This window comes from Cricetulus griseus (genome assembly GCF_003668045.3).
Source record: "Cricetulus griseus strain 17A/GY chromosome 1 unlocalized genomic scaffold, alternate assembly CriGri-PICRH-1.0 chr1_1, whole genome shotgun sequence".
Lineage (NCBI taxonomy): Eukaryota > Metazoa > Chordata > Mammalia > Rodentia > Cricetidae > Cricetulus > Cricetulus griseus.
Genome location: NW_023276807.1, coordinates 195,637,458 through 195,655,217, shown reverse-complemented (window position 1 = coordinate 195,655,217; position 17,760 = coordinate 195,637,458). Strand labels below are relative to the sequence as shown.

Here is a 17,760-nt window from a genome sequence, read left to right as displayed (position 1 = left end):
GGCTGGGATGATGGCTCCATAGCAGCCTCGGTGGGTAGATGAACACAAGTGAAACTGCATGGTGGCAATGCACAGAGAATGGACAGACCATCCTGAGGTCCAATCAGAAAGATGATCCTAATATTGTGGGACAGTTTGAGATGCCCTCTCTGTGGATCTCAGCTCTCAGAGATGTGGCGATGTGAGCAGACAGCTGTTTCCTCTTCCTCCCTATGTTTGCTTCAGGTGAACAAAAAGACCACTTTTTAAGGATTAACTACAGTGGCACAGCATGCAACACGTTCAAGAGCCCTGAACCCTGCCTGTGGTTTCAGAAGCCAGGAGAAATGTCACAGTGCACAAGCAGTCAGGTGCTGTGAGGAGCCCAGATCTCCTGCCTGGTCACTCCAGGCCAATGGCTGTGGATTGAAAAGTCAGGCAGGGACACAACATGGTCAAAAGACCCACTAAGTCACCCCATCCCACTGACAGCCCAGATCATGGAAGCTGGCATAGAGGAGCCAATTTCTGCTCTGGTCCCATGGCTCTGAGAGTTGTTTGGCTACACTAGATATTGCCTGCCACCCTCAACTGCTGATTCAGCAGCCTAAGGGGGCCACTGTCAGGGAGAGGTGATAGAGGACTTCTGTTGTACAGACTGAGCACATAAAGTCTTAGCCAGAAGCACTCTTGTCTCCATGTGACTGGCGTCAGACAGCCACTGCCCCTAAAGGAAACTGCCTGTCCCAAGCTGGGAACACATTTTTAGTTCCTCCCTGATGACTCCAGATGATCTCCTTCTCTCCCCATATTACTCCCCCAAACTCCAGTAAAAGTAAATGCTAGACGCTCCCAACCCAACAGCCTTGGCCTTGCCAGCTCCTGGCTTAGGGGACAAACTAATGTTCTGGAATCATGGACTATCAGGAATTAACGATAAGCAGGGAAGTCCATTTGCATCTCAGTCCATTTGCTCCATCTCCTGCCACGTCACTGGAAGGTCCAGTACAAGCCCTCCTTCTCCAGGAAGCTCCCCATCTCCAGCTCAGGACTCACTGTGCACATGCTAGAACCATTTATTTGATCCTCCTTTATGCTTGGACTGAACAGCAGCTTCCTTCTGACTCTCTCTGGTCTCTCAATGTTCTCCATTCTCTCTTCCAAGTAGAGTCCTCAGTCTTGACAACATGTCTGATGGTGTACCCTGGAGGCACTGAAGGAAAAAGCCTAAAGGTAGTTGGTGTTGTTTCAACACTTGTGACATCAAAGAATGCCAAGAGCTCTCCTGGATACAATACAATTTCCAAAGTGAAGGGACTGCTGATGCCATGGGAAAACAGCCTTTGCCACCTTGCTAATTGTTAGTTCTCCCTGAACTGACCAGAAGCCCAGGATCTCTTTCCAGTAGCCTCTTTTGGAAAATAGGGAAAGCCATTCAGCACCTCTTATACCTCTTACACCTGAGTTCCTTTAGCTTGATTGGAAGACCCATAGTACTTCCCATCTAGACGTTCCAACCATAGCCCAGGAATGTCTCATTCCTTCCTCAAAATCCCTCTATTCATCAATATGAGCAATTAAATACTACTGAGAAGGTAAGTGTTAGGATGGATGTAGATGAGGAAAGCTAACCTTCCTCAAGTACAAGTGTTTGAAAACACATTCAGGAAGAACCTGCAAGGCTGGTTGCAGTGTAGGATTTGGGTTAAGGGAACAGTCATGGAATCCATGTGGTTAACTTTCGAAAATTGCCCCAGGATTCTTCACAATACAGATAATACAGTCATCTGACTGCTGGCAAAAATGGGATTATCTATTGGCAGAGGAAACTGAAATAGTGGATCCACCCAGAGAAGCCCTCAGGCTAAGTGTGGTGCTCCCCACTCTGCACCAAAGACACCAAAGCACAATTAGTTGCAGGCCTCTGGGAGTTACAGTAAGATTCTGCCTCTTGGGGGAAAAAGAAATGATAGTGGAAAAAATAAAGACAACAACTGTAGACATACCTCAGTTGGCAGAGTGACTGCCTAGCATGTAGCAAGTCCCGGGTTCGATGAGTAGTGCTGTCCTCACCGGCCTTGGTGGGCCCACTTGTAACCTTAGCACTTAGAGGAAGCAGGATGATCTAAGCCCAAGGTGAAACTGCAAAGCCTGTGTGGGAAGACATGAGACCCTGTCCCCCAAAATAAAACAGAAACATACCCTACCTCCAATCCTTTAGAATGAAAAGAACTTACCATTCTTCCTACCACTCTTTCATCTTAAGGAAATGGAGGGGAAGGTGAAGTGATCTTTCTAATCTGAGGACCTTGCTCTTGCCTTTCCTTAATGTCTACATGGGAACCACATGAAAGTGGGTATGACCATCTGAACTACTGAGTTATATCCAATGCTGCTAGCATAGTACCGTGCCTATGACAAACTCTGCCTTTCTGAGTGATGCTGCCCCAGCGGGAACTGTCAGAGTCTAAAACCAAACCCCATTGATCCCTTCCAGGGGCTAGACAGAAGCCATCAGAGACACTCCATTTCCTTCCCCAGAGATTAAGCTGATCCATTCCAAACCTAGTTGGCTATTGAACAACTGCTGATACCCCCACTCCCTTCATTCAGAGTTCATTTCAGGGTGGCGTTCAGGCACTTGAATTTCTGATGAGTACCTCTGTATACTGCCTAAGGCCCAGATTTGTTACAGGATTGGGTGTAGACAAGCAACATGTTGCTGTCAGGAAGAGGTACCCTGACATCTATCCATAATAGACTTCCTCTTCTTCCTCAGGTCTGTCAAAGATGTAGTCTTCACTTGGGAGCTACAGCGTAGAAAACCCTTCAAAAGTGACTCACATTACTAAGAAACTAGAACTTTCTATTTCCTTTGCTTTTATGGCTGTTAAATTAAAATAGACAGTACCTAGCCAGAGACTTGCCATTCCACCCTGGACCTCACATCCTAGGTGCTTTTCCAGGAATGCTTTGAAGCTAGTTTTCTTGGTTCTGTAGCTTCGGGCTTCAAAGTAAAATCACAACAAACACTATATCTCTCAGACAGAACAAATAAATAATTTTAATGTATTTACATGAGTATATCAGTAGAAAATCCAGCTTAACTGACAAGTAGGAATCCAGGACTGTGTCCTGGCCTCTGTGGGCCTAGACCTGGCTTTGGGACAGGAGTGGGGACACCTTAGTGTCCTCTGCAGGGACAGAGTGAGGTGAGAAGGGCACTGAGCTGGCTGAGTAGCAGTCCTGAGCCCCCACAAGTTAGGTTACAATAATACTCCCAGTTCTCCATCCAAAGAGCTCCTGCTGAGGTCATAGTCTTTGTAAGATCCTGGTCACTGTTTAAGGTCTTGCAGGCATCTGTCCAAGGGATACAAAGTTCTTCCATTCAGCAGCTGACAGGACAAGGAGCCAATATCAGGTATGGTGATCTCCTGCTATAAACTATGTGACGAGAGGGATGTGGAATTCATTCGTGTCGAAAATCAGGGGTCTCCTGGGTGGTTTTGGGTCCCTGTTGGCCTTATGCAACAGCTTAAAGAGCCCTGTTCTGATGTTCATTGGAATTCCCATGATGATGCACTCAGACACACCTGGGACCAATCAGAAACGAGGTCAGGGAGCTGGATTCAGAGTGGAGGGAACACTACTCAATCAGGATTACAGACTTGGGATCTGAGGACCAGCTTCACCACATATCACCTGGCTGAAATTGATCATCACTTTCCTTCCCCTGAATATCAGGGGTGTAGCCAAGCATCACTGTCTCTGGAAATGACAATGCCTGCCTCAGCCCAACAGGTTAGCACATGCCAATTTAGCTTATCCAGTTATCTTCAACAGGAGTTAAAAGAAATTGCTTAGGCAGCAGGAACCCTACAAATGATCAGAAGATGGTGATTTTGCCACCTGCCTTCCTTAGCTGACGGCTCAGAAGAAAAGATGATAATGGTGCTGTTTAAGGTCTTGCAGGCATCTGTCCAAGGGATACAAAGTTCTTCCATTCAGCAGCTGACAGGACAATTTCACCTTTTTGAAGACAGGGTCTCACTGTGTAGCTCTGACTGGCCTGGAACTTGCTATGTAGAAGAGGCTGGCCTTAAACTCACAGAAATCTGCCTCCTGAGTCCTAGGATGAAAGCATGCACCACCATGCCTGGATTTCCCATCACCTCTCTTTATCTTTAACCTGTTTCTCCCCATTTTCTGGGCTACTTGGTTCTTGAAATGATGTTCAGTACCTCACTAGGAGTAAGTACCACAGACCATCCTACTACTACACCTGGTGGCTCTTATACTTTCTACTTTCTGCCCATCCTAGACAACATGTAGACTGTTAGTGTGGCCAAGTATAGCCTCAAGGACTAAAAGGTTTCCACAGGCTCAGGGTCTGTATTTTCTCCTTGGAACTAAAACTCTGTCTGCACTGAAAATAGTTCCCAGAAAGGGGAGAAGTAAAGTAGGGTGTCTTAGTTAAGTAATAGAGACAAAAAGATTCATTCTTTCTGGAACCCACAGGCCTTTGACAGGGCAAACCTACCGCATACAGAGTCTTTCTGCCCGAAGTAGGCAGCATCAAAGAGATGGTCAGCTGTTTTCTCAAAGGAGGCCAGCATCAACACACTCTCCTTCATCTTGGCCAGGCCAAACCTGGTAATACCCAGGACTTCACCCTGTGCCAGGGAAGATGGTCAGATAAGTGCCAAATCACTTCAGGAAATTCAAAACCAAAGTGGAAGACACCAAAACCAACAGAAACGGTCAAGCAACTATTCATGGCATCACTAAATGCAGGCGGTTTTCAGTGCAGTTTCATAGCCACTGAGGCAGTGATCATTTCAAGGACGAGAAGCCTGACACTTGTCAACTGTACCAGGACACTGTGCCCACAAAATTAGGAATCTAAGTTTTAAAAAGGAGGTTGCGTCTCCTTTCTTATGATCAATAAGCTAACATTGGAAACATTTTACATATCTCCAGTCAAGGAAATGTGCTAAACATACACAAGACCCATACATGACAGGTGTTGTCAGCATCTTATCATGTGTGGGTGAGCTCCACGAAACCTCACCTGATGATTTATAGCCAGGTAGTGGTTGTTAAGGGCAGGGACAGACATATTCTTCAATGGTGTACAAACTGGTAAGATGCCCATGGTCCAGTAAATAACCTTTCCCTCATCCCCTGCCCTTGTAAGCAGCCCTAATGACATTCATTGGGTCATTAAAAAAAAGACATGAAATAGAAGGACTAGAAGGAAGAGGAAGGGATTAGGTGGAGTAGGAAGTGCACAGAAGATGGTTAACATGAAAGGTCATAATGAAATTCATATTATGCATAAGTATTATATGCTAATAGTATTTAGGAAAACTAAATCAATGGCTCATAAGGAAGAATATCCAAGATTAACCTCTGGCTTCCAAATAGAGGGGCACCCACCTGTACATACAAAAATAGATATAAAACCTGTATTGCAGATCCAGTGAAATACCATAAGCATTTTTTAAAAAGTCAGAGCAGGAGAAGACATACTTGCAGACACCCTCTCCTTCAGGGCTGCCATGGTCAAACCTGGTGTAGTTTATTTTTTGGTGCTGGAGGTGAGCACAGGAACTCAGGGATATTTACCATGACTTTGTAATGGCTACAGAAGCATCGTGTACTGGATCTCGTTGATGATGGTTGTTCGGGCAGCCTCAATGCCCAGAGTTTTCTCCACCTGTGGAGAGCAACGAGTGAGTGGAGATAGTTCCTTCTGGAGCTACCCCAATTCTACTTCTTCACCTGTCTGACAAGAACAAAGCAAACACTACTCTATTTCACAAAACAGACTGATGTGTAATTGTTGTGTTTGGGGAATAGAGAGCTAATGCCAGGGTCAGGAAACTGCTGGGTATTGGCTGTGGTGTCCAGATGCAACAGTACCTCATAGGTGTTATTGGAAGTGGTCCGGGTGCCTTTCACACCATGGGTGGCCATGACTGCCCGCAGATTGTCACCTTCTACTAGAAGCTTGAACTTCTCCTTTCCACTCTGCTCATCAATATGGATGACAGCTCTGGACACCTCTGGGATTCCTTGTACCACCACCTACATTCAACATAGATGCTGCAACCTCTAGGTCCCAACTGAGGGGCTCAGAAACAGGGCTATAAATGGGCTGGTCACCTAGTTCATGCAATTCTAAACCCCATTATCACCAGCAGTGTGTGTACTCCAAGAGTGTCTAGGTACTGCTTGGGGTTAAAGGAAAGATGGTTCAGAGGATTGTGCCCAATTTACATTTAGCTTGAAGAAAAGCAGAAAGGCATATTTGCAGTCTTAGAACTAAGTATAAAAGTTAGCTGAGGGCCCAATGAATAAAGGAGCCTGCTACCATTCTGACAACCCGAGTTTGATCCATGGGGCCCACAAGGTAGAGTCAACTCCCACAAGCACACCATCCACTCCCCCATCTCCCAAATCAATTAATAAGAATCAGACTGGGGGCTGGAGAGATGGCTCAGAGGTTAAGAGCACCGGCTGCTCTTCCAGAGGTCCTGAGTTCAATCCCCAGCAACCACATAGTGGCTTACAATCATCCACTATGAGATCTGGTGCCCTCTTCTAGTGTGCAGATATACATGGTAATAAATAAATAAATAATTTTTAAAAAATATTAATCTGACTGACCCCATGGGCATATGGCCATGAAGAACTGGGGTGCCATCCTTGATCTCTGTAGTGAATTGCTCCCCAGGCCCACCTATGGCTGTCTCTCCACTGAAGATTTTTGCCTCACCTTGGGTAGATCCTCTTTCAGAAACTGCAGCACATAATACATGGAGCTCTTGCTGTTTTCCCTGGGGTGACACACACCACAGCCTCACCATGAACAGCCACATCGCCAGGCTTCACTCGGAGCTTGGATGTGCAGATGGAGTACCGCACTGTCTCAGCATTCACCTGCAAAGTTCCAGGGGACATTACCAACAGACACCTGCAGACTTCTGTGGCAATTGCTTTCATCCTTGATGTTATGATGGCTTTTTTTCCCTCCAATGTCAGCGTTTCTCTGTGTAGCTCTGCCTGTCCTAGAACTCAATGTGTAGAACTCACTGTTTCCTCTCACTCAGAGATCCGCCTGCCTCTGTCTGACTCAGAAGTCCTCGTAGGCATGTTTGTGCCACCTCTTCTATCACAAAATTTACTTTTATTTTGATACATGTGTATGTGTGTTTGTCTGTGTGAATATATGTCACCTGTGTGTAGGTACACACGAAGCTAGGAAGAGGGTGTTAGATCTCTTAGAGTTGGAGGTCCAGGAGGCTGTGAGCTACTGTGGGTGCTGGAACATAACTTTTGTCTCCTGGAGAATAGAAAGTGCAATTAACTGCTCAGCCAACACTCCAATACCACAAAATTTTGATATGCTACATGTTTATGTTCAAAACAGGTGTCTGATTCATAAATAGCAGATTCTTTTCACTCAAAGAATGAATATTTTTCTCATTGAAAATGCAGGCCCAACCAATTGCAGCAAACAGAACCAATGGAGAAAGTTCTAAACTGTCTGGAGAACACAGGCAGGAGGACTAAAACATTGCTGTTTCTGTGATAAACTCCCAAATGTAACTGGATTCTTCATTTATCTGGTTCCTAGATAAATCTCAAGATCTTGTACAAACAAGGCAATTCCTCTACTAACAAGTTACATCAGTGCATATTAATCAACTGTGTTATGGGAGTCACAAGGCCCATAGCAAGATAGACTTGACTATCATGTGGGAATTACAAGACTGTAGGACTTGAGAATGGCTTCCTGAAGACTTTCAAGGCTAAGACTTGCTTAACAATTAGAGAGCAAGGGGAAAGTAACAGTTCTCAGTCTGCAATTCCTACCCATGCCAGCTGACCCCCCAGATACGTGGTTAACAGTCAACTGTTATCTATCTCCACAAACACCAGAATGAAGGGACAGATTAACCCACCAACTGAAAACACCACAAACCAGTCAAGTTCTGTGCTGAGTACCCACAGTGGTAAGGCAGAGCTGGCCCAGCTGTAAACATAACATGCAAAGATGGACCAAGTTCAAATATCCTAACACCCTGAGATAATAAACCAACACATGCAGAACATACTCATGCCAAGCAAAGTTTCTTACAATGCTATGTCTTGTTGATATCAGGGTCAACTTGGAAAGACATGACAGTTAATGGGGTGACCAACAACAAAGAGTAGCCAAAATCTTTACACTGCTTCTCTGCCTGCTGGCTTGTCAGCACCTACCTCAGAAACATGGGATCACCTCCTCCACATGTTAACTCATGGACTCACCTCTAGTCTCAGAAGTCGGATCCGTTCCAGGGACAGCTTGACAAGAATAAAGCAGTCATCAGGAAGAAACACTTCTTCAATATATTCTGAGATCTGCCATGGCAGAAGACAAAGCATTAGTCTTTACTCTTTTGTCCCCTCTTCCATCCAAGGCCTGCACAGACACATGCCTGAGCAATACGCATGGCCTCTGATGCAGGCCACATCCACAGGTGCTGTGCTGCTTCCTCAACCCTGCTGAAAGGAACTTTAACAACATTTTCTTGTTAGCAAAAGGGATTCCTTACCTCTCCCAGAAGAGTTTTCTCAGTTCTGCCTTTCACCAGGCAGGCATAATCCGCATCGTCATCCTTGTCTAGCTGTGCTGTGATAATTGGAGTGCTGCAAAAAGGAGAAAGGATTAGCATGCAAGTAAGAGACCAGGCCTGTGTGAGTGAACTGCTGTAACAACTGAGTGCTACTCACAAACCATGAGTACTTTATCAGAACTCATTTTGGGGATATCTGCAACAGTGGACTTCATGGACCTCTCACTAAGACTAACTAGTTTCAGGAGACTCCAGGAGTTCATTCCATCCAGGAGACGGTTTAGGAAAGTTTCCTGATGGAGGGAGCCCTCCTTCTTTGTTCTTAACTTTCTGCTCCTCAGAAAAACTAGTTCTTCATGCATTTCACCTCACTCTGGCCTTCTCTAACAACATCCCTGCTCCTCTGACCACCACTGTCAACTTCCATCTTCACAGGCAGACAGTATCCTATGAACACAGGCCTTTGGGACAGATCTGAGTAGCCTATAGGAGCCTTGCAGACCTCCAACCATGTAATATACACAGTTGCTGGTCTATAATCAGGAGCAGCCATTTATCATTTGATGTTATTTTTCTGAAAAATTTAAGAGAATAGGCAAAATGATTTTTATCCCTAAAAATACAATGTCTCTCTAGTTCTAGTCTCCGATCTTTTGAAAACCTGATTCGGTCACTAGGGGTTTACACAGAATGGCTACAAACTGACCAGGAGAAAAATCAGTCAGAGTTATTTAGGCATGGAGCAATGGCACCAAAGAGATGAAATGTCTACTACTGACCTAGTGCTCAATACTGCTACCTCATTTAGTATTTTTTCTTTCATGTAACCCATAGCCATAAAAAAACCAAAACAGGGTACAGGAGGGAAGAATCAGAGGTTGAAAGAACTGGCTGCTCTTCTAGAGCTCCTGAGTTCAATCCCCAGCAACTACAAGGTGGCTGGCAACCATCTCTAGTGGGATCTGATGCTCTCTTCTGGTTTAAAGGTCCGCATGCAAATAGAGCACACATATACATAAAATAAACAAATCTTAAAACAACAACAACACAAAATAAGACCACAGATTCCATTTTGTGGCGTATATCCAGTTTGACTTAAGCAATATTTTAAAAATCCAGACACTGATCAACACAGCAAACTTGCCCACTGAACACCAGACACTGCCCTATTAAAAATTCACAGGCATTCATGAGTACAAGGACCAATAGTCCTCAAGAAACAAGCCAGAGAGCAAATACCTGATAGCCTTGGAAGCATTGATGATCTTTTTGATCCGTGGCACACCCAAGGTGATGTTCATGGAGGCTACCCCTGCAAAGTGGAAAGTCTTCAAGGTCATTTGGGTGCCTGGCTCCCCAATGCTCTGTGCACAGAGTGCACCCACTGCAGAGCCTGGTTCCATCTGTGCCCTAGAAGAAAAAGACAATGAAGAGGATATGATGCAACAGTAAATAGGACAGTAAAATTGCTGGGTGCCGGCTACCTCTTTAAAGAAAATTACATAGATTCTGTTGGGTTTACTATGGAAACTGCAATCGCCAGGGAATGTTTGTGCCAGAGAAATAGGCTTGCACACACTAGGAACAAGTGGCATTAGGCAAGCAAGATGGTCACAGGGTCAGACAATATGACTAAATTTTGTACGGTCAGTATGTGATGTGTAGAGGGCTGATTCTGCTTTATGGAGTAGTTTGAAATAGTCTACTCTTACTGAGTATTAAGGTGGTCAGAGAGCTAGAATCTGCCACACAGAACAAGAGGTTCCTTGTGGGCAAAAGACAGTCAGGAATTTCCTTTGTAAGTCCTTTCATGTTAAGGAGACCACAGATGCAAGGCACAAATCTGCCCAATCCTGAGAGTGATGCCGGGACAGTGTGTTTATTAGGTTTTTTGTTTTGTCTTTTAATTTATTTTTATTTCATTTATATTGGCCTTTTGCCTGCATGTATGTCTGTATGGGGGTGTCAGGAGTCGGAGTTACAGACAAGTGTGAGCTGCCATGTGGGTGCTGGGAATTGAAGAACCCTGGTCCTCTGAAAGAACACCCAGTGCTCTTCACCACTGAGCCATTTCTCCAGTGCCTGCTTGTTAGTTTTTATTGTCAGCCTCACCCAACCTGGGAAAAGACTTTGAATTCGGAATTTCCACATCAAGTTTACTTTAGCATATCTTGGGGCAGATTTTATAGATTGTTAATTAGATGGAAGACTCACCCCAAAATGGGCGGCATTATTTTATTGGCTGGGGCCTGAAATGTGTAACAGTGAAGAAAGCTAGAGCATAAGCAGAGGAAAGCAGGCAACATGGGTGTGTCCCTTTTCTCTCTGCTCTTGAATGTCAGTGTGATGTGAGGAGATGAGTTCTTGCCTTGACTTCTCAGAAATAAGATTCTAATCTGGAACTGTGGGCTAAAAACCAATTCTTACAATTCTTCCTTCCATAAGATGCTTTTGAACAGAAGTTTTTTTTTTTTAATCACATTAACAGAGATGAAACCAGGGCAGCCAGGATGTTGAACCCAGTGAGACTATCCCAGACATAGGAGTCCTGCATAGATGCCTGGCAATCTAGGAAAATTAGCATGCCTACCTCATGTACTTGTCCCTGCAGGTCTCCAGAAACTTCTCTATTTGGGTGGGGGTGATACGGTCCAATTGGTACAGCACACGAGGCTGGAAGGAAAAAGTGCACAGTCAAGACTAGCTACATATATGAAACACTGTGTCCCAACATGTCTGGGGAAGTCGTACCTCTGTTGTGCCATTATCATTGATGCCATATTTATCTCTGGTTTTCTTGATCTTCTCAGACACCCCTTTAATGAATGTTTTTATTTCCTGAAAAGATTATAGAACACACATCAATTGTATGACTCTCAATGATTTGGACAGCACAATCCTTCTGTAACCTTCAACAATGGACACAGAGCACCATATCTTAGCAACTGCTAAATACACAGCATGAAGATGCAATGTGGACATTGGTTCTCTTACAGAGTGCTTGTAAGGATACTTCCCTTCCGCTCTGGGGAAACGGACCCTCTGCTTAAAATGGGGTCAGGTCTCATTACCCAACCTTTTCCCATGAGTTATCTTGGGATCTTATCTCAGCCACAGGGCTGTGGGAAGGAGCTCAGCATAGCTCTGGGGACTTTATGAGGCATACATTTCTATACACAGAGTATGCATAACTCCACTGTGAATGCTTCTTTGGAAGCATCATCAATCACTCTGAACTTCACTGTCTCTGTCCTATGGTTATAGCTTCTCATGGCTGCTTGGGATAGTCAACTCTTTTTCTTTTGTTTTTGTTTTTCAAGACAGGGTTTCTCTGTGTAGCAGCGCTGGTTGTCCTGAAACTCACTTTGTAGACAAAGCTGGTCTCGAACTCACAGAGAACCAGCTACCGCTGCCTCCTGGTGTTGGTGAGAAGTAAGGTGTAGGATACCATGCCTTGCTCAACTAATTATATTGAGAAGTAATGAGACATGGAGAGTAACCCTGTAATTCAGTTATCTTTCTAGATAGAAATGACTAAAGGGCTTTTTTTTTAATTGTAGGAATTAAATTCTCAGAAAAGGCTGGAGAGATGGCTCAGCAGTTAAGAGCACAGGTTATACTTCCAGAAGATCCAGGTTCAATTCCCAGCACCCACACGGTCAAAAACAATTGGTAAACCAAGGAAACCCTCAAAGCCCACCATGATGAAGGCCCCCAAGAGGAATGGAAAAACAACACAATGTGTTTTTGATCCCTGGCAGGAAGGCACTGCATTCTAAGACACATGGTAGTCACTAATGATAGGTGTTTAGAATGGCTGCAGAATGAATACAAGAGTGGACATGGAGCTGGTGACAGGACCCACACAGACCAGTTCTCTGGGTTCTTTCTTCCAATTGGAAGACAAGACATTAATTGTCCATGCCAGCTAGTGAGATACTGCCCAGGACACAACAAAAGCCACATTACAACCATGCTTATAAATGCAGTGGGAAGCTCTTGTCAGACCATGTTCTCAGCACCATGGGACAGATTCTACCTGCAGGAAGCTGTCTTGACAGCAAAGGAACTCATTCTTCTTCATGATGGCCTCAGTGGTCAAGGTGAGTTCGTTCTTACTGAGAGCAGATTCACTCTGACATGGATATACTGCCTGAGTACAAAAAGGACATGGCATTACATGTGCCTGGTGAGGGGGGAGGGAGAGTACTAGGCAGAGGAATTTACCAGATATAACAACCTGTGGCTCTCTTCGCTAACAAACTCTAGATCCACTGTTCCTGTGAAAATGAAAACCAGATAAACTGGTACTCTGCCTTTTGTTAGTTTGTGTGAGACAGTCTCAGGTAGCTCAGGCTGGCCTCAAGCTCACTATGTAGAGAAAGTAGGCCTGATCCTCTTCCCTCACAAGGGACAGGATTACAGGACTGCACTATCATCCCAGTCAGGAATTCTCAGCTTATTCAAGGAGTTCTACTCTAACTAGTGAGTATAGATCTCCTACTTTCCAACTCAACTCCAGCCCAGAATTGTATTAAAAATGTACATTGTTGTAGCCAGGCCTGGTGGTGCACCCTGTCACCTCGGCTACTTAGAAGGCCCAGGCATGTAGATCACTTGCTCAAAGCTTGCCTGTCTGCAGGATAAATTCAAGGCCAGTCGAGCAAGATCTTACCTGAAAATAAAAAAAAGTAAAAGAGTAACAAAGGACCAAGGTGTTGTTCATAGTAGAGCCCTTGCCCAGCATACTCTAGGCTTAGGCTATACAACTGCAGCACTTCAAACACCAGCCAGACAACTAAACATTTCCAGAGGGGAAGTGTATTAATACTCCTCAAGCTCATGGGGTTTCCTCAAAGTTTTAGTGGTTTCTGACCCATTCTCAAATGGGGCTTCCCAATACTAGAAACAACTGAAAGAAACACCTCAGTGGAACCACCTCCTGCTGCTAGAAGAGCTGGGTCAAAAGGCCCTAAACTGAAATCCAGATGAATCTTTTCTAATTACTCTTCAAAAAGAGTGGTTCCGACTCATATTCCTGGCTCCGGGGTATGAGATGAACCTTCTGCTGCACACCTTGTCTTTACAAAGCTTGTCTCTAGTCCACTCTGCTCAGAGAAACGCCAGAGCCTTGTCCATTAACATCTGATATGAACTAACAATAGGTTAACGGATGAAAACAGACAGAGTAACTAATAGTAGCAAGCTACTAATCTAGTAGTGAGGAAGAGATGATTAAGTGGGAAGTGTGGTACTACAAACGGTACCAACAACACCTATGACAAACAGAGAGCAGCATCTCACTTTGATGTTGTCCAGAACCCTTTTAAACTCCAGAGGCTCATCTTTGCCCTCCATGGCAGCAGGATCTAAGCCATCTCCTCCATAGATGAACTGAATGATGTCACCAGTGGTGCTCTGCACTGTCAGGTCATACTGTGAGCAGAGGTCTTCCAGGGATTTGACCAGCCTTCTCTACAGGAAAAGAAGGAAGCTCAGCTTCGGGGTTGGGGGAGGGTGGGTGAAGAGGTTGGGAGGGCAGGGGAGGGGAGGATGGGGGACGATGATGACAACTCCTTCATAGCGCATAATCAGACTTGCTATTCAAAATTTTAAGGTTATGGGTCATTTATTTATTTGTTTGCTTGCTTGTGTGTGTTAGGTAAGCCTTCTGTCAATAAACTACATCCCCAGACCTAGTTTACAGGTATGTTAATTACATCAACAGCACCTTATTAGACATCTCTTAAGGAGTTCCTCTCTTACCTGAGAACAGCAGGGCCATAAATGCCTCACTAACCTGGGCAGTGGGAGGCAGCTTAAGCTACAAACTCCAGTCTTACCTGAGTCAAGTCTCCCTGCAACAGAAACTTCTCCAGCCCCAAGAACTCTGCACACCTCTTTCCAGGGATGCTTAGCCTTGCCACTCAGCTCTCTTGAGTACAAACCAGTTTGTATACACATTCAAGCCAGGGCCCATGCAGACTTCAGTATAGAGAACCAGATGCAAGCCTTCTTTTGGGACAGAGGAGGAGGAAGCAGAACAACAGACTGAATCAAGGACAGCAACCATTTCTCAACTATGCTTGGGAAAACCCTCCACCGCCAGCCAGCAGTGTGACTCTGGCCTAGAGAATGTAAGAAACTCGAGAAAACAAACTTGCCCTTGCCAGAACCCACTCCTTGTAGGTTTACATAGTGCTCTTGGAAATTCATTCTGTCCACGTCAACACCCGAAGTCACAGCTCCTCACACCACCAGTGGCAAAAGCATCCACAGTTCCTTGAGTTTCTGACAAAAGGTGCACAACTCAAAACCAAAGGGCAAGTCCCAGCAGATGTCTACAGCATCGGGTGATAACAAGCAAGGTTCAGACAGGCCACTTGTCTGGAACAAATGTCTCCAGCCACTATCTTACCCTCATCACCTTTGTCTGCTCACTGACTATCAAATCCTGGTTTTGTAGTCTTTTAGGACCACATTTCCACAGAGGGACGGGACACAAAGCTGTATCAAGCATGTGGCCCAGCATGTGGCTTGTCTACTTTAACTGGTGTCATAAATAAGTCAAAAACACAAACCATTTTTTGGAGCTAGAACTGTGCTCAGCAGTTAACCCACTGGCCTCGCATTAGGGAGGCTCTGTGCTCAACCTCCAGCAACAGAAACACACAGAGCTACTGATGTATCAGGTAGTAGAAACAATCACGGAGTCTGGAAAGTAATCCTCTGCTGCAACCTAAAGGGAAACTCAGAGGGTCAAGTTTTATAGCCATTTGTAAGTGTAGCAACGAACCCTCCAGTCCAGTCATATCACCCTAAAGCTATAATTCCTTGGAGTCGTGGAAAAGTGGCAAGGTGAGAGTAGAAAACCTCAGTAACTAGCAGGAACTTATCACCTCAACACCCCAGTCATGCTAGGAAACAGCGCAGGTAGGCTGAATGATAAGTTCCAGGGTACAAGCTCAGCATTCCCCTCTAGGGGACTTAGTCACCTGGGACTCTGGCCTAGTCTCTTCCTTTCAGAGTACATAGGATTACTTAAGCTGGGTTACTATTTTGTTTGTTTCTCTAGTTCCAGAGCACCAACTTTTCTAAATGATCCCCTTCAATACTAAGATGGGGGTAAAGCACAGCTCTTGTACAAAACACACATAGGCACACACAGGCACATACAGACACACATAGGCGCACACACACACACACACACACACACACACACACACACACACACACATACCACGCATAGAGCAGGTGAGGCTAACACTCACACAGCACTGTTGCTATACTGCTAGTGACACTTCCTCAAATTACCTGCATGTATCCTGTTTCAGCAGTCTTTACAGCAGTGTCAACAAGACCCTCTCGACCAGCCATTGTGTGAAAGAAAAACTCAGTAGGCGTTAAGCCAGAATAAAAGCTGTTGGCCACAAATTCTTTGGCAGCAGGAGATAGGAAAAAAAGGAAAATCAAGGTCCAAAATTCTAAAATACATCTACATAAGAAAATGTCCCCTGGGCTACACACATACCTAGCCAGTGACTCAAGAACTGGCAGGTAGGCAGGGCATTGGTGGCGCATGCCTTTAATCCCAACACTTGGGAGGTAGAGGTAGGCAGATCTCTGTGAGTTCGAGGCCAGCCTGGTCTACAGAGCAAGTGCCAGGGCAGGCTCCAAAGCCACACAAAGGAACCTGCCTCGAAAAAACAAAAACAATAAAACAAAACAGGAACTGGCAGGTGTCCTACACCCTTGCCTAAAGGAGAAATAATGTCAGCACACCATCTTTGCTAGCGTACCAGTGCAGGAAAATGGCTCAGAAGAGGCAAATGTAAATTGGAGCTGCTATCCCAGAAGTGTTAACAGCCTCTGAGGACACCCAACCCATTCTTTGGAAAGCCAGTCTTCAAGCCATCCTTATTGTGAGCCAGTCCCGCCTACCTCCAAGCCAGAACCACCTGTAGCTAGAGCCACTGAAAATGAAAAATAGACTGTAGTGGTTATGATGGTCCTGTGACAAAGCAACAATCACTGAGCAGGCATTTCAAGTGGGTGAAGGCTGACATGAAGTGCAACTCAACGCCACAGCAACACATTCTATGTAAACACCAAGTGAAAATAACCAACGGTCCTGGGCTTTTGGTGCACGCCTTTAATCCCAGCACTCGGGAGGCAGAGGTAGGCCAATCTCTGTGAGTTTCAGGCCAGCCTGGTCTCCAGAGCAAGTGCCAGGATAGGCTCCAAAGCTACACAGAGAAACCCTGTCTCGAAAAACCAAGAAAACAAAAAACAAAACAAAACAAAACAAAAACACCAATAGCTGTAGATCCTGGTAAGTCTGTATTCAGGGGACAATCCAGACAAACAGACCTCCAAGTTTCCATTGCCATTTATTTACCTTTGAATGCTTCTCAAAGTGAGGCAAAGATCTGTTTTCAAAGCCATCTGGTACCCAGGAGCCACTGATGGCTTGCTGTCCCACACATGCGATCATCTGTGATATGTTAATGAAGGAACCTGTGAACAGGTCGGAAATGTAAAACTATACTGGAAACAATAACAGAAGCCAGGCAGGACAGAGGGATAAAATAGAATGTAACACAGCACAAGCCTTATTCTTACAGTCTAGGAGTCCAAGGATACTGAAGGATGAACTACAGTAATGAACTACCTGGATTGTTTCCAGGTTCTAGGTATTACAAATAATTCTGGGAAGAGGTCCCTGTTGTATGTGTGTGCTTCTTTTGGGTATAAGCCTAAAACTGGAATTGTTGGATCTTGTGGTAGACTCATTCCCATTTTCCTGAGGAATCCACATACAGATTTCCAAAGTGGCTGTATAATTGGCACTCCAACCAGCACTGGAGGAGTGTTCCTTTTTCACCACATCCTCTGCAGCATAAACTATCATTGGTAATTTTATTTTAGCCATTCTGACAGGAGTAAGATGGTATCTCAGAGTTGTTTCGATTTGAATTTCCTGATGGCTAAGGATGTTGAACTGTCTTCTGTGCCTTTCAGCCATTTTAGATTCCTCTAATGAGAGACTTGTCTATTTAATTTTGTACTCCACCAAATTGGATTATTTGGTGTTTTGGAGACTAATTTCTCGAGTTCTTTGTAAATTTTGGAGATCAGCCCTCTGTCAGATGTG

At 44.8% G+C, this 17,760-nt stretch overlaps 1 protein-coding gene across 1 annotated transcript; it reads right to left on the bottom strand.

The window, feature by feature from the left end:
* Positions 1–5,623: 5,623 nt before the first annotated feature.
* LOC113838173 (DNA-directed RNA polymerase III subunit RPC1-like) lies at positions 5,624–15,983 on the bottom strand. The gene is given in 12 exon segments (XM_035453075.1): positions 5,624–5,698; positions 5,905–6,069; positions 6,761–6,828; positions 6,831–6,924; positions 8,299–8,391; positions 8,586–8,679; positions 9,846–10,016; positions 11,197–11,279; positions 11,358–11,444; positions 12,646–12,759; positions 13,911–14,081; positions 15,921–15,983. Coding segments are annotated over 12 exon segments (1,278 nt in total).
* Positions 15,984–17,760: the final 1,777 nt, after the last annotated feature.